The sequence below is a fragment of the Bombyx mori genome, chromosome 28 (assembly GCF_030269925.1).
Source record: "Bombyx mori chromosome 28, ASM3026992v2".
NCBI lineage: Eukaryota > Metazoa > Arthropoda > Insecta > Lepidoptera > Bombycidae > Bombyx > Bombyx mori.
Genome location: NC_085134.1, coordinates 7,858,649 through 7,880,942, shown reverse-complemented (window position 1 = coordinate 7,880,942; position 22,294 = coordinate 7,858,649). Strand labels below are relative to the sequence as shown.

The 22,294-nt window shown below is 36.7% G+C and overlaps 2 protein-coding genes across 3 annotated transcripts; both read left to right on the top strand.

Moving 5' to 3' along the window:
• Positions 1-1,183: 1,183 nt before the first annotated feature.
• LOC101738113 (CLIP domain-containing serine protease B9) lies at positions 1,184-9,593 on the top strand. The gene is made up of 7 exons (XM_062676830.1): positions 1,184-1,559; positions 2,711-2,890; positions 4,131-4,338; positions 5,365-5,471; positions 5,858-6,025; positions 8,021-8,159; positions 9,149-9,593. Exons 1-7 carry the CDS (start codon positions 1,260-1,262, stop codon positions 9,364-9,366), a joined length of 1,320 nt encoding a protein of 439 aa, XP_062532814.1. The 5' UTR covers positions 1,184-1,259; the 3' UTR covers positions 9,367-9,593.
• Positions 9,594-13,277: 3,684 nt separating this feature from the next.
• On the top strand, positions 13,278-22,063 carry LOC134201602 (CLIP domain-containing serine protease B9-like). Of its 2 annotated transcripts, none has more exons than XM_062676829.1 (8): positions 13,278-13,630; positions 14,194-14,373; positions 15,725-15,932; positions 16,928-17,034; positions 17,388-17,555; positions 18,996-19,134; positions 19,593-19,846; positions 20,704-22,063. In XM_062676829.1, exons 1-7 carry the CDS (start codon positions 13,331-13,333, stop codon positions 19,808-19,810), a joined length of 1,320 nt encoding a protein of 439 aa, XP_062532813.1. In that variant the 5' UTR covers positions 13,278-13,330; the 3' UTR covers positions 19,811-19,846; positions 20,704-22,063. The 2 variants fall into 2 exon arrangements, with proteins under 2 accessions (XP_062532813.1, XP_062532812.1); XM_062676828.1 differs by having other exon boundaries at positions 19,593-19,853.
• Positions 22,064-22,294: the final 231 nt, after the last annotated feature.

Genomic DNA, 22,294 nt, shown 5'->3' with positions numbered 1-22,294 from the left:
CATTACAAATTTATTTATAAATATATGTATTTTATATGATAAGTAGTGCACTGAGGTTAATTTCCTGAAGTGAAAAGCGAGAAGACCACCCATTGTAATTTTTTGTGTATTTAATGTTTTACGTTTTTGTTTATTTTGGTGTACAATAAAGCATAATCTCTCTCTCTCTCTCTCTCTTTCTCTCTCTGTCTCTCTCTCTCTCTCTCTCTCTCTCTCTCTCTCTCTCTCTTTCTCTCTCTCTCTCTCTCTCTCTCTCTCTCTCTTTCTCTTAAGTACTATAGTTGAAAAGTGATGCTCATACTCGCATAGTTTGTTAAAAATTACGATGGTTATAGTTCCAAGGTTTATTTAAAATCAAAAACATCAGAGAGACTTAAATATCGATAAATTAGAAGGATTGAATAAAATCATAAATAATATTTTTTATTGCTAATTTATATTCGAAATTCGAATGGCAATATTTACACAAAGAAATAAAAAAAACTTATAAGTGGCCACGGGAAATACGGCAACATGGAACATGATTGCTAAAACACAGAGGAAGCCTTTACTAAAAGGCAAATAATGAGAGATTTACAGATGTTTCTATTTTTAGTTATTTTTTTCTTTCTTCTTCTTTTTCTCTACCTTATCCCACTAGGTGGGGTCGGCACAGCTAATTTTTCTCTTCCATTCTCTTCTATCAGCCGTCATCTCAACACTCACTCCTCTCTCTCTCATATCGTCATTCACACACTCCATCTATGTCTTCTTCGGTCGACCTCTTCCCCCTCTACCTTGCACTACCGTTTCCATAAATCTCCTAGTCACATGCATCTTCTCTCTACGCATCACATGTCCATACCACGCCATACCATTATCCATTTTTTTCTTTACACAATTTAATGTATACGATATATTTTATTATTATGATAACTCTATAATGTCTATTATATTATTTATGATTACTATAAATAGATCGGTTATGTAACTTGCTACTCTGTTCTGGTATGACTCACTGTGTATTCCCATGGTAATACCTATGTATTCACTTTAAAAGAATTAAATATAACCAATTTCCTCAATCACGGAGCCTAAAGTAAATTCAAAAACGGAATCCAGTTTTAGCTAAGCATCACAACAAATCCCCACTAAAGCCGGTTATTAGTGATTTATCTACCAAAGGTCATTGTTAAGGAAAAATAGAATAAAATCTAATACAAGACTGTATCTTGCGGATTCAATATAGAAACTTCTTAGCGACTGGACGTTTCGCTAAAATGTTTATATCCGATTATAATAAAATTTCGTGCGGGAAAATGTACAGCTTAAGCAAAGTTTTATTCCTGATTGGGATTTTAGTGTGTACGAATGCTAAGGATTATAATAAGCATTGGGCTTTCATTGGGAATCCACTTCTTCATGCAGCTCCGTGCATCGGAAACAGTGAAGTATCTATATCATATGAACCGGGTCTGGCACCGGAGGAAGAAACTAAATACAATTTATTTATACACGGCCCTTTCCCCGAACACACGACAATCAAAATGAAATTCGATTCGCCCGCCAATGTGACTCTGGTAAGTATTTTTTTATCGTTTCTCTAAGCGTCTCGGTTAAAATCAAATATTTTGTTTACTTCATAAACTTTTTTTGTTCCTAAGCTGATGGTCTAGAGAGATCATATCAGCGTAACCTTAACGAGTAGGTGAGCTCACGGGGCTCAAACCTGACGATGTTGCTAACATGAACCCAAGCAAGAGCCGTGCTTCGCAGAATCTGCCATCGGATTGGAAACGCGACCCATTGAGAAGATCCGGCGAGAAACTGAGTGGGCTGTGTGTGTGTGTGTGTTAATTTATTCGCCGCACCCTTCGTCGCGAACGACAGGTTCGACGAGAACCATGACCGGTGCTTGAAGTAACTAAGAGCACCGTTAGTGGATCGGGAGGATCCGAAATGACGTGTTTTGGGCGACGTCGACTGTTTACCATTTGGTCCGCAGGATCGGCCATGTAGTTTCCGGCGGCCACAATGAGAGGATTCTCATGTCGTGTCGCTTTATCGGAGTGATCACCATAAAGTATTATTTTAGGAAAAATACAGTTTTCCTGGTCACTGAACGACTGAAGAAGCATTGTCTTTAGTTGAATAACTGTTTAATGAACTGTTTGTATATTAGAAAATCGGTATTGTTTAAAATTATTCACCGCTTCATTGTATTATTGGTTCAACTCTTTTTGTTGTAAAGCAAGTTATTAATGGACGCCTCATAATAGCGTTAATTCCTTTTGCGTATCACGAAACTTGAGGTTCAGTCGATCGATTCAGTAAACTCATTTATTTTAAGGTAGAAACTATTTGAAGATAACTTCGAAAAATTTAAGAACTAACATTTTATTGAATTTTTTTTTATTGCTTAGATGGGTGGACGATTTCACAGCCCACCTGGTGTTAACTGATTACTCGAGCCCATAGACATCTACGACTTGAGATATAAGCTCTAAGGTCTCAAGTATAGTTACAACAGCTGCCCCACTCTTCAAACCGAAACGCATTACTGCTTCACGGCAGAAAGAGGCAGGGCGGTAGTACCTACCCGCGCGGACTCACAAGAGGTTCTACCACCAGTAAAAATTTCTTGTATTCTGTGAATTCCTTTAATTTGGTACTATTTTCAGTTTTACCTCTTATATTATATTTAATCCCATTTATGTATTAATTTTTTCAGAGCAACGACATAGGCAAATTAGCAAGAGTGTCTTCCTCTGCTGACGGAATGTTCTTCATCAAATACTTTAAAGGCGGACCCTATTTCAGTGCAAATGTGATAGGTTTAAATTTATCCGTAATACCTTACCCGACTACTATTAACTTAAACTCCGTCGAATATTGTGAACACCCGGCACTTGTAAGTAAAAGCCTAATGTATGTTTTATCTATATAGTTATATTAATACGTGAAGCAAAAACTTTGTATCCCTTTTTACGAAAATTGCGCGGACGGAGGAGTATGAAATTTTCCACACTTATAGAGAATATAGAGAAGAAGTGCACAATGCTAATATTTTTTTAAAATAATGCATAAAATATACATTAAATCAATGAAGAAAACATTACACACACTACATATCATGTATTTGACGCACCACGGATGCATACTATTTATTGTCAAACTTTTGTTCTTGACGTCTGTTGTCAAATTGAGAATAGATTAAATACCTATTGTTTGTCTTTGCTAATATTTTTTATAGTGTAGTCTCGGCTAAATTTGTGATTATACAAGTATAAAATACAATCATAATAGTATACAAACTTACAATTCCAATTAATTATAGTCGAATCTCGACTACTGCGGGACCTCTAGTATTATTAAAAAAGTGATAGATCGTACATACAGATGAGGTGGTAGACTCTGAAGAGTAAGAATAATTGGTCGAAGTTAAAGGCTTATGGTTGTTAAACGATTTAAAGTACAAAAGTCTTAAATCAAGCTATATTGTTGTTATGGCCTAATGAATAAGATGTCCGATGCACTCACATCCAGCAATGCGACTGTTCGGATCCCACAGACAAATATCATTAATCAAATTTCCCAACGAGAAATGTATTTGACACATGTTCACCAACAACTTGTATAAAAGAATAACAACGAGTGATAAAAATCAGACCCGCGAATTTTATGATTTGCGCAATTGTTTGTCGTCTTCTGTGACGTGACCGTCAACGGCGAATGGAACAACTTAACATCGGATGGAAAAACAAGCCAACATAGTATTTATTCAAATTAATGTTAAGAATTGTCTGACCATCGTTTTATTCCATTCTGAGCCTGTAGCTGGCATAGGCACCAAAGCTTTATCCATATGATGGTAACGTGACGGTAACGACACAGACAGTACAAAGAATATAATATTTAAGCAGTCCAGTCGCCAAGCTAACGGACATTGTTGTACTGTATTTAAATCAAAAACTCTTCTAAGATAATTTTGTTTTCTATTTAAATGTCTATTCAGTTTTTGCTAGATTTTTTCTCTTTGGCAAAAAGCACGTCAACATTTCATTTTTAAATCAGCCTTTAATGGTTGTCCGTAAGCAAATGTACAAACCACACACAGAAGCGATATAAAAAAATACATTTTTTTCCACAAGGGAATCTTAGATGAATATATCAACGGATATAAATCAACAGCCTCATCTACTTATACAGAACACGATGACAACTGTGGAAGAATTAAAATCTCCGAAAAACAATGCGGTGGAAACGAAGAAGAACCTATGCCCTGGCATGCTCTTATCAGAGACGACAACTCTACAATATGCGCTGGAACATTGATATTACAGAGATATGTTTTGACAGGTGAGGCTTAATCCCACAATAGATCTTAATGATGAATGCCCACCACTATACTGTGTACTAACTAACACTAACATCCCGTACCCAGTTAATATGAACTATCTCTTAACAATCCCTAAACCTAAATTTGTAAATGCATTAGCTTATTTTATTTCCCGCACTAACATTAAACAATAAAAATATTTACAAATTTTTGTCCCGTTCTCATTCGTCTCGTCTACTATCATTTAACTATATCACTGATATTCTATCTACCTAACATTGGCAGAGTCATTCCACAAAGAAGAAACTCGAGCCATTAAGTAAATAAATAAAAATTAATAATAATAACATAATACACAGTGTTGACCGCGGTAAGCTCCGTAATCGTAATTTTGCCCGGGATCTGTCTTGAGTGGGGTAAGTGGTAAAAGAGTTTTAATTATGAATGGCTTTAGAGAAAGAGGTAGACGTAAGAAAAAAATGGATGGATTGAGTGAAAGACTATATGTGTAAAATGGGAGTGAGCGAAATAATGGTACATGATAGAGGAGTATAAAAGGAGAAAACATATTGTGCCAATCCCAGGTGACTAGGAGAAGGGCAGGAGAATGATGATGATCTCTCTTGAGTGGAGATTGGGCGTTGGGTGAGGCATTTACCATCTTCGACCATTGAGCACATAGACCCACGCATTCTTGGCACACGAACCTTGTAAAAGTTCGGCACTAGAGGCAAAAGAATGCGTAACCCCATCTGTAGATATATATCCTAAAATGTACATGAAAAGTCCTCGATTTCTCGTGAATCCTTATGGGGCACGATTTAGACCCCGGGGTAAGCCTCATTGCCCAAGCTGTGGTTTCCATGTCTCACTAGATAGAGCTGGTTTTTTTGCTGGTCAGCTTTTTTATTCTATAATATATATGATAACAAGTAAAAATGCCTGCTTGATCATGCTCCTAAAACTGCCGAAATAAGCAACGCTTATTACGTCTAGAGGTAAGATGGTAAAATGACAATCTAACAATTGAAAAACTTTGATTTTAGCCGCTCAATGCGTCACAAACCTAGGCGTTGCGAAGAACGCCACAACTCTGTCTGTGGTTCTTGGGAAATTTAATAACACCAGTGATGAATGCTTACAGGAAATGGAGGTTAGTCAATTTACTGGTCATTTGTTTTACGGATCTCTAATCAGACACCGTCACGACGAAAGATTACAACGTAAATCTTTCGGATCCTCATCCAGGCTTGAGATATGAAATCGAAAGCTGATGTGAGTGACAAGTGACCGATCGATCCTGAAAACTGCACAGTTTTTTTAAAATTAAAGATTAAAAATTGCTCTCTCTCTCTCTCTCTCTCTCTAAAAATTGCTATAATTCTAAAATAAAATTCTTCTATTTCCCTTAGTACTTACTACTTACGACGTATTTTTCTCCGATTTCGCGTTGTTTAAAATAGCATTTCAAATGAATGCGAAGATGATATTTTATTGATAGAAAAAAAAACAACATTGCTCTAATTCATAATATTCCAGGTGGAAACAGTATTTGTTTACGATGGATACAATTATGAAAATGGAACAAATAACATTGCGTTGTTAGAACTGAAGAACGATGTGGTGTTTAACGAAAAAGTCCAACCTGCGTGTCTGTGGGAGTTCAGCGCATACAAGAAGTTAAATTTGAAAGACATCAAGGGATCTGTGAGTATATTTATTTATCCGCTGCATACTTAGCACGTGTCGGCTTCAGAATTCGTGACACGAATACACGACCACGAAAACTGTAATAACTTATTTAAGCGTTGGAAGCAAGGTTATGACTATAAAAAAAAACGCAAAACTAAATCGTTAAAGTGGTTCTAACTTTGTATCATCGGGCCGCTATGGCTCGGTTCCTACGCCGGCCGCAGCGCATCGTTTCTATCAGGGTCATCCGTGGATATCGCTTCGTCTCATTCGAGACGGCGTGTGTGTTGGCGGGGACGCCGCCATGGGAGCTGGAGGCGGAGTCGCTCGCTGCTGACTATCGATGGCACAGCGAGCTTCGTGCTCTGGGCGTGGCGCGTCCCTCCAAAAGTGAGCTGCGGGCGCGGAGGGCCATTCTCGGCGGTCCGTGCTCGAATCGTGGTCGAGGCGGTTGGTCAACCCCACGTGGGTTACCAACCGCCGTGGGTTACCGTCTACGAACCGTCGAGGCGGTTTACCCAGTCTTTGATGACTGGGTGAATCGTGGCAGAGGACGCCCCACCTTCCGTCTGGTGCAGGTGCTGACTGGGCTCGGATGCTTCGGGAAGTACCTGCAACGGATAGGAGCTGAGCTGACGACGAGGCCCACCATTGTGGACACGACCTGGACACGGCGGAGCATACGCTCGCTGTCTGCCCCGCTTGGGAGGTGCAGTGCCGTATCCTGGTCGCAAAGATAGGACCAGACTTGTCGTTGCCTGGCGTCGTGGCGTCGATGCTTGGCGGTGACGAGTCCTGGAAGGCTATGCTCGACTTCTGCGAGTGCACCATCTCGCAGAAGGAGGCGGCGGGGCGAGTGAGTCAAAGCTCTCCTCACTACGCAGAAATCCGCCGCCGCCGAGCAGGAGGTCGGGACCGAGATCCCATCCGTAACCCGGCCCCCTAAGAACTTCGGGCTCCACTCGCTTTGTGCGGGAAGGAGCCTAGTCGTGGGGCGGCGTGGTAGATGTAATATGTTCTGCATAAACCCTGTCCCGCCGTCTCAGTAGCTCCGACTGTGAGCGGCAGGAGTTTTTAGTGAGGTTCAACTCCCACATACAACATACCGCCATGCAGGTGGGGATCCGGCGATTTTCTCCTGTGGAAAAAAAAACTTTGTATCATAATGTTCATTGCAAAAATGTTTTATGCGAACTTTATCTTAACGTTTTTTGATCTGAATTTTTATGTTTCCACAAAAAATAGTAGTATAGTTACAAGTATAGTTACAACGGCTACCCCACCCCTCAAACTGAAACGTTTGACTGCTCCCCAGCAGAAATAGGCGGGGTGGTGGTACCCACCCACGCGGACTCACAAGAGGTCCGACCATCAGTAATTACGCAAATTATAATTTTCACCACGGAAGTCAATCGTGAACAGTTGTTGAGTACGTATTTCATTAGAAAAATTGGTACCCGCCTGAGATTCGAACATCGGTGCATCGCTCAACACGAATACACCGGTCGTCTTATCCATTAGGCCACGGCGGCTTTGTGCCATAGTGACTACTATCTGGTCATAGCGAAAAAAAGAAAACAAAATGCAGCCCGATTTTAGGCATCTTTATAAACATTAACATTCCATGCCAATCATACGTCCCGAGTAGCAATAATTCTGTGTAGGGTGATTTATTTTTAGCGGCTCTCGTGTTGCATAAAATATTTTCCCGTAGGATTGCGAGCGTCTTTTAACATTAATCTGGGAAGTTGATATTGGTAGCGCGCATGGTCTATAATCTGGATTGTCCTTGTTCTATTTTAAAACCAGAGGCATTGTACACTATAGTACGGAACAAGGGTATAGATACTGCTTACACCAAATAACATGTGTACAAAGAAATGTAAAATGTAATCCAAAACAAATCTAAATTAGTCTCATCTCAACTACCGTAATGCTATTGTTGGTTGACTTCCAATTTATTGGGCCACGTCTACCATCGCCAGCAAATAAACAACTTTTTTTTTTCAGGTCATAAGCACAACTCTCGGCGAAGATATTGATGAAGGTCTCGAGGTAGTGAATATGAAAAAGCTTAAGCCTTTTAAAGAAGTAAATGTTTATAGGGAGGAAACATTTGGATCCAAATTCAACGCCACATCTATCAATCGTAAGTGGAACAATAAAGTTTATGGTAGCTGTCCGTCTACCCGCGTGCTTTCAAAGGATTAAGGACCATACAATTATTGTCGTGTTTGTCTGATGCGCTTTGACTGAAACGATCTCATAGTCAAACATGGTTTTGCCATTCACCAGAAAGCTCGGATATGAGACTTTGGTTTCTTCAAAATTCATCCGTTAATTTACCGTTTTCAATCCAATTCACACCTAACAGTTCTAAGCCCTAATTCTTGATTTCCATAATTCCTTAAGAGATATTATTCTATTTCCCCATTTCCTTAATAGTTCCCTAATTCTTTGCATTATATTGAGTACTACTAGTGGAACGTAAGCCCAATGGTAGGTTTTATTATCACTGACTAATAAAACCTTGCTTAATAAAACCAAGACAAATTTAGGCAATGCCACACATAGTGTCATATGTTTTCGATTCTGTACTATTTCTCTTTTACCTAAAACTATACCTATCTATATTCAGGTTCAAATATGTCTTTGAATTTTCTGAACTTATCATAACTGATTTTAGTGCACTAGATATAAACTTTTGAATTTTAACAGTACCAGTGATAATTACTAATTGCTAGTCAGAATGGACTTGAAAATCTGTGATAAAAAAGATTCGATTATAACTTGGGTACAGTTTTTCTTTCACAGCTAATCTTAATGAGAGTTTTGAACTTGATATTTTTTTTTTTATTGCTTAGATGGGTGGATGAGCTCACAGCTCACCCTGTGTTAAATGGTTACTGGAGCCCATAGACATTTATAACGTAAATACGCCACCCACCTTGAGATATAAGTTCTAAGGTCTCAGTATAGTTACAACGGCTGCGCCACACTTCAAGCCGAAACGCAATACTGCTTCACGGCAGAAATAAACGGGGTGGTGGTACTTACCCGTGCGGACTCACAGGAGGTCCTAACACCAGTAAAAATATTTTTATGTCACTGATATTTTATGACTCCCTTTTTTTGTAGAATCCGAAGCCTGCAAGCTAGTTGGTAGCGGATTTATGGTGTTTGTTCCGGATTCCCGTGAATTGAATAGCACCGGAGCGTGGTACATCCACGGAATCGTTGCTACGAACGATTCGACGCTAAGATGCGACTCTAGCGATCCCACTGATTTCATCAACTTAGACTACTTTAGAGGCTGGGTCCTGAACAAAAAGAACAGATCTTATAGTATTTATTAGATTTGTTATTTTATTGATTGCTATCGAGTAACAATAGTTACTAGTGGTCGGCCGGTAGTCGAAATTCGACTGTAATTATTAATTTAAATTATAAGTTTGAACATTATTATGTTTCTATTGTCAAAGTCTTTACTTCTATAATCACAGATTATGCTAAGGGTACACTATAGACAAATAATATTAAAGAAATAAATAGACTTTTTGTCGGGAACGCGAGGAGTGAAGTTGTGTGATTTGTTTTATTTTGTCTATTTAGTGTTTCTTCGGGTTTAAATGTGTAATAATGGTGGTTTATTAACTGTTTAATATCTGTGAAAGTGCAAAAATGTGGGAAAATGAAACGAAGCCGCTGGACGTAACTTATCGGAATCCTCCAAAAGTCCACTGAAATTTTTTTAGTAAATGACCACCATTTTACTGAGATTATATTTCATCTCATATCATCTAATTTGTTTCATCCCAGTTGATTAATGTCTCAAATTAATCATCTTCATTTCAATTCACTCCATAATATCATTTTTCATAAAAATATGAATAAACATTAAAATAAGACATGACTTAAAGGTCTCAGTTACCAGGTCATAAAATCCCTTAAAAAAGAAGAAATAAATATTAATCTATTCTCAACTTGACCACAGACTTAACAATAAACAAAATATATAGTATATATGCGTGAGTGTGTCAAATACATGTTAGTGTGTGTAATGTTTTCTTTATTGGCTAAATTTATACTTTATGCATTATTTAAAAAAAATTAGCATTGTGCACTCCTTCTCATGTTTTCTATAAGTATGGGAAATTTCATACTCCTCCGTTCGCGCAATTTTCGTAAAAAGGGATACAAAGTGTTTGCTTCGCGTATTAATATATAGATGACCATCATTGTAATAGGGTCGTTTTCAATTTTGCGGTACAAAAATGTAACGATCTCATGAATTTGAATCATGAAAAATGCTTCATCACAATCAAGTCAACCATTTATTGATAACATTATATAATATTCATTTATATTTTTCATTTTACGATTTTTTGATAACGCCATCACGGATGACAATCTAAATATTAACTTTTTTAAAAAGCTTAGAAATCGTATTTCATTTGTACTTAATAATGTTCAAAAATCCAGTTACTTTTTTATTATTATTGTATTATATACTGCCGTTCGTACATTTTTTATTATTGTATTATATGTTATATATTAACTAAAATTGCCGAACTTCAACACGCATTACTGGATAAATAGCAAACAAGTTAGAATTTGTATTTCGAACCAGTGATACGAATGAGATTTGAGGTAGTTTTTACTGTAAATTTCCTAATTTAACAGTATTTAGGAATATTTAGTTATAGGATCACGCGCCTGTTGTCATGACATTAAATTTACTGTACTTATAATTACGGTAACATTAAATAACTCGCTTTTGGCCCCAAATTTGAAAACGGCCAAAATTTGGCATTTTTTCGTGTAAGCGAATTTGTTGCAATCATCAAACCCTGCGAACTCTAGTGTACAATTGTTATTAAATCTGCGAAAATGATAATTATTATACACTTTGTGAAGATGATATTAAATACTCATTAAAACGTTGTTAAATATAAATCAATCGTTATTTAATGTAATATGAAAAGAAAACTGATAGAATTTTGGCATTTATTCATTTTTATAACAACCTTATATCCTACATACCTATCACTATATACCTATCATCAAATAACACTAGACAACAAAAAAAAAAAACGTGTGGCACTCGGAAACTGCCGCGGTAATGCTATTGCATGGCATTTTTTATCAATTTATGCAATTATAATTAGACAATGATAATTTAATATTAAAACAATAATAAAACAAGACCACGCTATATTTATAAACGTTAACAAAAACAAAACATTAACTGTCCCCTTCACACTCATAAGCTAGACCGCGCGAGAGAGAGATGGGCAGACTTTTCATGATGCGCATGCAGTGTGACGTCACGCCACGCGCTTATTCACAAACACTACACAAGCGCAACGTGTGAATGTGTTGAACACAAGCTACATGATAGGCGGAGTGAGGGGTGTTAGGTTTTTTTCGTTACGGAATTTCATGAATCGGTTGCCGCGCTCAAGGCTCGAGATAAAAGCTATGCAATAGTTTAAAAAACGAAACTTTCTTGTTTCGGTGTAAAATTTATTGTTATATCTGAATCGGGAGACGATTTTATATTGTTTTAGGGCAAAAGTTTTTATTTTGGTTAACGCGAAATAAATGCAAAAGTTACGCCTACGCGGAAGCTTAAAATACGAGGGTTCAAAGTTGTGATGGGCTGCTAGGATATTCACTGTTATAGACATTGTATTAGACGCTCATCTTTTTAAATACTTCATCATTAAATTTTAATACACCATCTTTACTGGTGGTAGGACCTCTTGTGAGTCCGCGCCGGTAGGTATCACCGCCCTGCCTATGTTCTGCCATGAAGACCTTAGAAATTATAATATATCTCAAGGCGGGTGGCGCATTTACGCTGTAGATGTCTATGGGCTCCAGTAACCACTTAACACCAGGTGGGCTGTGAGCTTGTCCTCTCATCTAAGCAATAAATAAAAAAAGCAGTAATGCGTTTCGGTCTGAAGGGTAGGGCAGCCGTTGTAACTATACTGAGATCTAAGAACTTATATCTCAAGGTGGGTGGCGCATTTAAGTTGTAGATGTCTATGGGCTCCAGTAACCACTTAACCCCAGGTGGGCTGTGAGTTCGTCCACTCATAAGAGCAATTAAAAAAAAAGTGGATCGTATGCTGGTTTGCAAACAAAGACAAGTAAGAAAATGGATACCCAAATAATTATACTTTTGAGAGAGAAAGAGAGAGATTAAGCCGTAAAAGCAATTTGAATCTTATCTACAGCTCGCGAAAACCAAAGAAAATACTGTATTCATAACATATACATTTAAGTTGTAGATGTATATGGGATCCAATAACCACTTAAAATCAGGTAGGCCGTGAGCTCGTCCAACCACATATGCAATAAAAAAAAAGATGCCTGGGTTCCTGAGGCCGACTAGGGCCGACGTACAATTTGGTCTACGCAGGAATGAAAGTCTTTTTTTTTCTACCTAAGCTGTTTGTGGACTGGCCAGTTTTCTCAGACATGATTCTGAGTTCAATGGCTGCGGGAGGTCAATGTAAAATGAATTTATTTATAAATATTTGTATTTTATATGATAAGTAGTGCACTGAGGTTAATTTCCTGAAGTGATAAGCGAGAAGACCACCCATTGTAATTTTTGTGTATTTAATGTTTTACGTTTTTGTTTATTTTGGTGTACAATAAAGCATACGCTCTCTCTCTCTCTCTCTCTCTCTTTCTCTTAAATACTATAGTGAAAAAGTGATGCTCATACTCGCATAGTTTGTTAAAAATGACAAAGGTTATAAGTTCCAAGGTTTATTTAAAGTCAAAAACATCAGAGAGACTTAAATATCGATAAATTAGAAGGATTGAATAAAATCATAAATAATATTTTTTATTGCTAATTTATATTCACACGCATCACATGTCCATACCACGCCATACCATTGTCCATTTTTTTCTTTACACAATTTAATGTATACGATATATTTTATTATTATGATAACTCTATAATGTCAATTATATTATTTATTATTACTATAAATAGATCGGTTATGTAACTTGCTACTCTGTTCTGGTATGACTCACTGTGTATTCCCATGGTAATACCTATGTATTCACTTTAAAAGAATTAAATATAACCAATTTCCTCAATCACGGAGCCTAAAGTAAATTAAAAAACGGAATCCAGTTTTAGCTAAGCATCACAACAAATCCCCACTAAAGCCGGTTATTAGTGATTTATCTACCAAAGGTCATTGTTAAGGAAAAATAGAATAAAATCTAATACAAGACTGTATCTTGCGGATTCAATATAGAAACTTCTTAGCGACTGGACGTTTCGCTAAAATGTTTATATCCGATTATAATAAAATTTTGTGCGGGAAAATGTACAGCTTAAGCAAAGTTTTATTCCTGATTGGGATTTTAGTGTGTACGAATGCTAAAGATTATGATAAGCATTGGGCTTTGATTGGGAATCCACTTCTTCATGCAGCCCCGTGCATCGGAAACAGTGAAGTATCTATATCATATGAACCGAGTCTGGCACCGGAGGTAGAAACTAAATACAATTTATTTATACACGGCCCTTTCCCCGAACACACGACAATCAAAATGAAATTTGATTCGCCCGCCAATGTGACTCTGGTAAGTAATTTTTTATCGTTTCTCTAAGCGTCTCGGTTAAAATCAAATATTTTGTTTACTTCATAAACTTTTTTTGTTCCTAAGCTGATGGTCTAGAGAGATCATATCAGCGTAACCTTAACGAGTAGGTGAGCTCACGGGTTCAGACCTGACGATGTTGCTAAAATGAACTGAGAAGATCCGGAGAGAAACTCAGTGGACTGTGTGTGTGTGGTTTAATTTACTCGCCGCACCCTTCGTCGCGGGCGACGGGTTCGACGAGAACGATGACCGGTGCTTGAAGTGCCTAAGAGCACCGACTTGTAGACATCTACGACTTGAGATATAAGCTCTAAGGTCTCAAGTATAGTTACAACGGTTGCCCGACCCTTCAAACCGAAACGCATTACTGCTTCACGGCAGAATTAAATAGGCAGGGTGGTGGTACCTACCCGCGCGGACTCACAAGAGGTCCTACCACCAGTAAAAATGTCTTGAGTTCTGTGAATTCCTTTAATTTGGTACTATTTTTAGTTTTACCTCTTATATTACATTTAATCACATTTATGTATTATTTTTTTCAGAGCAACGACATAGGCAAATTAGCAAGAGTGTCTTCGTCTGCTGACGGAATGTTCTTCATCAAATACTTTAAAGGCGGACCCTATTTCAGTGCAGATGTGATAGGTTTAAATTTATCCGTAGTACCTTACCCGACTACTATTAACTTAAACTTTGTCGAATACTGCGAGCACCCGGCACTTGTAAGTAAAAGCCTAATGTATGTTTTATCTATATATTAATACGTGAAGCAAAAACTTTGTATCCCTTTTTACGAAAATTGCGCGGACGGAGGAGTATGAAATTTTCCACACTTATAGAGAATATAGAGAAGAAGTGCACAATGCTAATATTTTTTTTTAAATAATGCATAAAATATACATTAAATCAATAAAGAAAATATAGTTGGATTATAGCTTCAGAAAGTAATTAAAAATAAACCTCAGTAGACTTTGTACAACTATTTTATTTATTATTTATTATTTGTTATTTGTTATTTGTTATTTGTTATTTATTATTTATTATTTATTATTTATTATTTATTATTTATTATTTATTATTTATTATTTATTATTTATTATTTATTATTTATTATTTATTATTTATTATTTATTATTTATTATTTATTATTTATTATTTATTATTTATTATTTATTATTTATTATTTATTATTTATTATTTATTATTTATTATTTATTATTTATTATTTATTTATTATTAACATAGAAGTAGAAACACAAGCATAATGTGCATCTGTGCTTGAACTAGGTGATAAAACCTGTATCTCAAGCAGCAGTGAAATCAAGCTATATCGTTGTTATGGGATAATGAATAAGATGTCCGATGCACTCATATCCAGCAATGCGACTATTCGAATCCCGCAGACAATATCATTAATCAAATTTCCCAACGAAAAATGTATTTGACACATGTTCACCAACAACTTGTATAAAAGAATAACATCGAGTGATAAAAATCAGACCCGCGAATTTTATGATTTTCGCAATTGTTTGTCGTCCTTTGTGAGTGACGTGACCGTCAACGGCAAATGGAACAACTTAACATCGGATGGACCGTGGGATCAATCACTTATCAAAGAATGAAAACAAGCCAACATAGTATTTATTCACATCAATGTTAAGAATTGTCTGATCATCGTTTTCTTCCAGAGTATTTTTTTGCAATCAGTATTTTTTTATTACTTTATCTATTATTTCGATCTGGTCTGGTCCATTCTGAGCCTGTAGCTGGAATAGGCACCAATGTTTTTTCCATATCATAGTAACTTAACAACAAAGGCAGCATAAAGAAGATATTTAAGAAGTTCAGTCGCTAAGCCAACGAACGTTGATGTTCTGTTTTTAAATCAAACACTCTTTTATGGCTTAATTTTTTTTTATTTTTAAGTTACATACTTGTTCAATTTTTTCCAGACTATTTTCTATTTGCCACAAATCACATTAACTTTTCCAATTTTAGCCGGCCTTTAATGGTTGTCCGTAAACAAATGTACAAACCACACACGATTTAAAAAATTACATTTTCTTCCACAAGGGAATCTTAGATGGATATATCAACGGATATAAATCAACAGCCTCATCTACTTATACAGAACACGATGACAACTGTGGAAGAATTAAAATCTCCGAAAAACAATGCGGTGGAAACGAAGAAGAACCTATGCCCTGGCATGCTCTTATCAGAGACGACAACTCTACAATATGCGCTGGAACGTTGATATTACAGAGATATGTTTTGACAGGTGAGGTTTAATCCCACAATAGATCTTAATGATGAATGCCCACCACTATACTGTGTACTAACTAACACTAACATCCCGTTCCCAGTTAATATGAACTATCTCTTAACCTAAATTTGTAAATGCATTAGCTTATTTTATTTCCCGCACTAATATTAAACTATAAAAATATTTACAAATTTTCTCCCGTTCTCATTCGTCTCGTCTACTATCATTTAACTATATCACTGATATTCTATCTACCTAACATTGGCAGAGTCATTCGACAAAGAAGATACTCGAGCCATTAAGTAAATAAATAAAAATTAATAATAATAACTTATTACACAGTGCTGACCGCGGTAAGCTCCGTAATCGTAATTTTGCTCGGGATCTGTCTTGAGTGGGATAAGTGGTAAGAGAGTTTGAACTATGAATGTGGAGGGCTTTAGAGGAAGAGGTAGACGTAAGAAAAAAATGGATGGATTGAGTGAAAGACTATATGTGTAAAAGGGGAGTGAGCGAAATAATGGTACACGATAGAGGAGTATAAAAGGAGAAAACATATTGCGATAATCCCAGGTAACTGAGAGAAGGGCAGGAGAATGATGATGATCTCTCTTGAGTGGAGATTGGGCGTTGGATGAAAGGCATTTACCATATTCGACCATTGAGCACATAGCCCCACGCATTCTTGGCACACGAACCTTGTAAATGTTCAACACTAGAGGCAAAATAATGCGTAAGATATATATCCTAAAATGTATATGAAAAGTCCTCGATTTCTCGGGAATCCTTACGGGGCACGATTCAGATCCCGGGGTAAGCCTCATTGCCCAAGCTGTGGTTTCCATGTCTCACTAGATAGAGCTGGTTTTTTTGCTGGTCAGCTTTTTTATTTTATAATATATATGATAACAAGTAAAAATGCCTAAAACTGCCGAAATAAGCAACGCTGATTACGTCTAGAGGTAAGATGGTAAAATGACAATCTAATAATTGAAAAACTTTGATTTTAGCCGCTCAATGCGTCACAAACTTAGGCGTTGCGAAGAACGCCACAACTCTGTCTGTGGTTCTTGGGAAATTTAATAACACCAGTGATGAATGCTTACAGGAAATGGAGGTTAGTCAATTTACTAGTCATTCGTTTTACGGATCTCTAATCAGACACCGTCACGACGAAAGATTACAACGTAAATCTTTCGGATCCTCATCCAGGCTTGAGATATGAGTTCGGAAGCTGAAGTGAGTGACAAGTGACCGATCGATCCTGAAGACTGCACAGTTTTTTTTAAATTAAAGATTAAAAATTGCTATAATTCTAAAATAAAATTCTTCTATTTCCCTTAGTACTACTTACGACGTATTTTTCTCCCATTTCGCGTTGTTTAAAACAGCATTTCAAAGCAAAACGAATCAGGAGATGGTATTTTATTGATAGAAAAAAAAACATTGCTCTAATTCATAATATTCCAGGTGGAAACAGTATTTGTTTACGACGGATACAATTATGAAAATGGAACAAATAACATTGCGTTGTTAGAACTGAAGAACGATGTGGTGTTTAACGAAAAAGTCCAACCTGCGTGTCTGTGGGAGTTCAGCGCATACAAGAAGTTAAATATGAAAGACATCAAGGGATCTGTGAGTATATTGATTTATCCGCTGCATACTTAGCACGTGTCGGCTTCAGAATTCGTGACATAGTATCAAGAGTCATAGACATAATTAAAACTAATTTTACACGACCACGAAAACTGTAATAACTTATTTAAGCGTTGGAAGCAAGGTGACTATAAAAAAAAACGCAAAACTAAATCGTTAAAGTGGTTCTAACTTTGTATCATCAGGCCGCTATGGCTCGGTTCCTGCGCCGGCCGCAGCGCATCGTTTCTATCAGGGTCATCCGTGGATATCGCATCGTCTCATTCGAGACGGCGTGTGTGTTGGCGGGGACATCGCCATAGGAGCTGGAGGCGGAGTCGCTCGCTGCCGACTATCGGTGGCACAGCGAGCTTCGTGCTCTGGGCGTGGCGCGTCCCTCCAAAAATGAGCTGCGGGCGCGGAGGGCCATTCTCGGCAGTCCGTGCTCGAATCGTGGTCGAGGCGGTTAGTCAACCCCACGTGGGTTACCAACCGCCGTGGGTTACCGTCTACGGGCCGCCGAGGCGGGTTTACCCAGTCTTTGATGACTGGGTGAATCGTGGCAGAGGACGCCCCACCTTCCGTCTGGTGCAGGTGCTGACTGGGCTCGGATGCTTCGGAAAGTACCTGCACCGGATAGGAGCTGAGCCGACGACGAGGCCCACCATTGTGGACACGACCTGGACACGGCGGAGCATACGCTCGCTGTCTGCCCCGCTTGGGAGGTGCAGTGCCGTATCCTGGTCCTATCCTGGTGGTGGTACCCACTCACGCGGACTCACAAGAGGTCCTACCATCAGTAATTACGCAAATTATAATTTTCACCACGGAAGTCAATCGTGAACATTTGTTGAGTACGTATTTCATTAGAAAAATTGGTACCCGCCTGAAATTCGAACATCGGTGCATCGCTCAACACGAATACACCGGATGTCTCATCCATTAGGCCACGACGGCTTTGTGCCATAGTGACTACTATCTGGTCATAGCGAAAAAAAGAAAACAAAATGCAGCCCGATTTTAAGTATCTTTATAAACATTAACATTCCATGCCAATCATACGTCCCGAGTAGCAATAATTCTGTGTAGGATGATTTTTTTTATAGGCTCTCATGTTGCATAAAATATTTTCCCGTAGGATAGAGAGTGTATTTTGACATTAATCTGGGAAGTTGATACGACTTATTGGTAGCGCGTATGGTTTACAATCTGGATTGTCCTTGTTCAGTTTTAAAACCAGAGGCATTGTACACTATAGTACGGAACAAGGGTATAGATACTGCTTACACCAAATAACATGGGTACAAAGAAATGTGAAATGAAATCCAAAACAAATCTAAATTAGTCTCATCTCAACTACCGTAATGCTATTGTTGGTTGGCTTCCAATTTATTGGGCCATGTCTACCATCGCCAGCAAATAAACAACTGGTTTTTTCAGGTCATAAGCACAACTCTCGGCGAAGATATTGATGAAGGTCTCGAGGTAGTGAATATGAAAAAGCTTAAGTCTTCTAAAGAAGTAAATGTTTATAGGGAGGAGAAATTTGGATCCAAATTCAACGCCACGTCTATCAATCGTAAGTGGAACAATAAAGTTTATCGTAGCTGTCCGTCTACCCACGTGCTTTCAAAGGATTAAGGATCATACAACTATTGTCGTATTTGTCTGATGCGCTTTATTAGCTGAAACAGTGGTAGATTTTATTATCACTGACTAACAAAACCTTGCTTAATAAAATAAGTCCTTTTTTTATTATTTAGATGGTTGGACGAGCTCACAGCCCACCTGGTGTTAAATGGTTACTGGAGCCCATAGACATTTACAACGTAAATACGCTACCCACCTCGAGATATAAGTTCTAAGGTCTCAGTATAGTTACAACGGCTGCGCCACCCTTCAAACCGAAACGCTTTACTGCTTCACGGCAGAAATCGGCGGAGTGGTGGTACCTACCCGTGCGGACTCACAAGAGGTCCTACCACCAGTAAAAATATTTTTATGACATTGATATTTTATGACTCCCTTTTTTTGTAGAATCCGAAGCCTGCAAGCTAGTTGGTAGCGGATTTATGGTGTTTGTTCCGGATTCCCGTGAATTGAATAGCACCGGAGCGTGGTACATCCACGGAATCGTCGCTACGAACGATTCGACACTAAGATGCGACTCTAGCGATCCCACTGACTTCATCAACTTAGACTACTTCAGAGGCTGGGTCCTGAACAAAAAGAACAGATCTTATAGTATTTATTAGATTTGTTATTTTATTGATTGCTATCGAGTAACAATAGTTACTAGTGGTCGTCCGGTAGTCGAAATTCGACTATAATTATTGATTTAAATTATAAGTTTGAACATTATTTTGTTTCTATTGTCAAAGTCTTTACTTCTATAATCACAGATTACGCTAAGGGTACACTATAGATAAATAATATTAAAGAAATAAATAGACTTTTTGGCGGGAACGCGAGGAGTGAAGTTGTGTGATTTGTTTTATTTTGTCTATTTAGTGTTTCTTCGGATTTAAATTTGTAATAATGGTGGTTTATTAACTGTTTAATATCTTGGTTATTAACTGTTTAATAACTGTTTAATGTGGGAAAATGAAACAAAGCCGTAACTTATCGGGATCCTCCAAAAAGTCCACTGAAAATTTTTTAGTAAATGACCACCATTTTACTGAGATTATATTTCATCTCATATCATCTCATTTCTTTTTTCATTCTTATTTCATCCCAGTTGATTAATGTCTCAAATTAATCATCTTCATTTCATTTCACTCCATAATATCATTTTCCATAAAAATATGAATATACATTAAAATAAGACATGACTTAAAGGTCTCAGTTACCAGGTCATAAAGTCCCTTAAAAAAAGACGAAATAAATATTAATCTATAGACTTAACAATAAACAAAAAATATATATAAATATAATATATATATGCGTGAGTGTGTCAAATACATGTTAGTGTATGTAATGTTTTCTTTATTGATTTAATGTATCTTTTATGCATTATTTAAAAAAAATTAGCATTGTGCACTCCTTCTCTATGTTTTCTATAAGTATGGGAAATTTCATACTCCTCCGTTCGCGCAATTTTCGTAAAAAGGGATACAAAGTGTTTGCTTCGCGTATTAATGTATAGATTACCATCATTGTAATAGGGTCGTTTTCAATTTTGCGGTACAAAAATGTAACGATCTCATGAATTTAAACTTTCTCTATTTTTTTATATTTTTTTTATGTATTTAGGCGTGTTCTAAATAAAAAATGCTTCATCACAATCAAGTTAATCATTTATTGATAATATTATATAATATTCATTTATATTTTTCATTTTAAATACGAATTTGATAACGCCATCACGGATGACAATCTAAATAGGAACTTTTTGAAGTGAAACTTCTTTAGGCGCATGAGGGTAAAAATTTTACAGATGTAACGTCACGTAGGCATGCAACGGAAGTGTCGTACTTGTCAAATGTTAGTAGTAGTAGTTGTTGTATTTTTCCAACTGGAAAGGCAAATGTATCATACCATACAGCCTAATATTTTATAAATTTTTTGTGAAAAATGTTAATAGGAATTGAGATGAAATGAAAAGAATTTGGAACATTAATCAAATAGCATGAAATTAAATTAGTCAATTCAATTGGCAAAATATTAGTCATTTACAATTTAGAAATCTAAACATAATGTGACTGTCAACACTGAGGTTTGAGATTGACATTTGACAGACTTTTGGCGCGAACATAATATCTTCCTTTTTCCCTTCCTCTAAGTCTCGGAAATCTAAAGTTTTAGATTTGTATAAATATAAGCAAGACTTATAAATTAGTTCGCCAAAGAAGTTTCACTTCTGACATGTGTACTTTGTACGCACGCATTTTTTTTAAAAAAGCTTGGAAATCGTATTTCTTTTGTTTTTAATAATGTTCTAATATCCAGTTAGTTTTCTTTTATTATTGTATTTTATACTGATTAACTAAAATTGCCGAATTTCAACACGCATTATTGGAAAAATAGCAAACAAGTTAGAATTTGAATTTCGACCCAGTGATACGAATGAGATTTGAGGTAGTTTTTACTGTAAAATTCCTAATTGTTTTTTTTTTTATTGCCCTTGTAGGCTGACGAGCGTACGGCCCACCTGATGGTGAGTGGTTACCGTCGCCCATGGACTTCAGCAATGCCAGGGACAGAGCCAAGCCGCTGCCTACCGCAAATTTAAGTGTTTACGAATATGTAGTTATAGGATCACGTCTCTGTTGTCATGACATTAAATTTACAGTACTTATGATTACGGTAACATTAAATAACTCGCTTTTGGTCTCAAATATGAAAACGACCAAAATTTTGCACTTTTTCGTGTAAGCGAATTTGTTGCAATCATCAAACCCTGCGAACTCTAGTGTACAATTGTTATTAAATCTGCGAAAATGACAATTATTATACTCTTTGTGAAGATGATATTAAATACTCATTAAAACGTTGTTAAATATAAATCAATCGTTATTTAATGTAATATGAAAAGAAAACTGATAGAATTTTGGCATTTATTCATTTTAATAACAACCTTATGATTATATATAATAATAATAATAATAATAATAAAGCCATTTATTCAGATTTCTTAGTACAATGAATTTTTAAACTTATTTAAAAGAATAGCATTAAAATCTTAAACGTAATAGATATGAATAAATTTAAACTAATATTTTATAATTTAAATTAAT

Excerpts from the sequence above, each read along its gene's own strand:
- LOC101738113 (XM_062676830.1), top strand. The coding sequence starts at position 1,260 with ATGTTTATATCCGATTATAATAAAATTTCGTGCGGGAAAATGTACAGC. Across the intron at positions 4,339-5,364 it reads ACAGAGATATGTTTTGACAG|CCGCTCAATGCGTCACAAAC; the intron begins GTGAGGCTTAAT and ends CTTTGATTTTAG. Across the intron at positions 8,160-9,148 it reads CAACGCCACATCTATCAATC|AATCCGAAGCCTGCAAGCTA; the intron begins GTAAGTGGAACA and ends CTTTTTTTGTAG.
- LOC134201602 (XM_062676829.1), top strand. The coding sequence starts at position 13,331 with ATGTTTATATCCGATTATAATAAAATTTTGTGCGGGAAAATGTACAGC. Across the intron at positions 15,933-16,927 it reads ACAGAGATATGTTTTGACAG|CCGCTCAATGCGTCACAAAC; the intron begins GTGAGGTTTAAT and ends CTTTGATTTTAG. Across the intron at positions 17,556-18,995 it reads TGAAAGACATCAAGGGATCT|GTCATAAGCACAACTCTCGG; the intron begins GTGAGTATATTG and ends TGGTTTTTTCAG.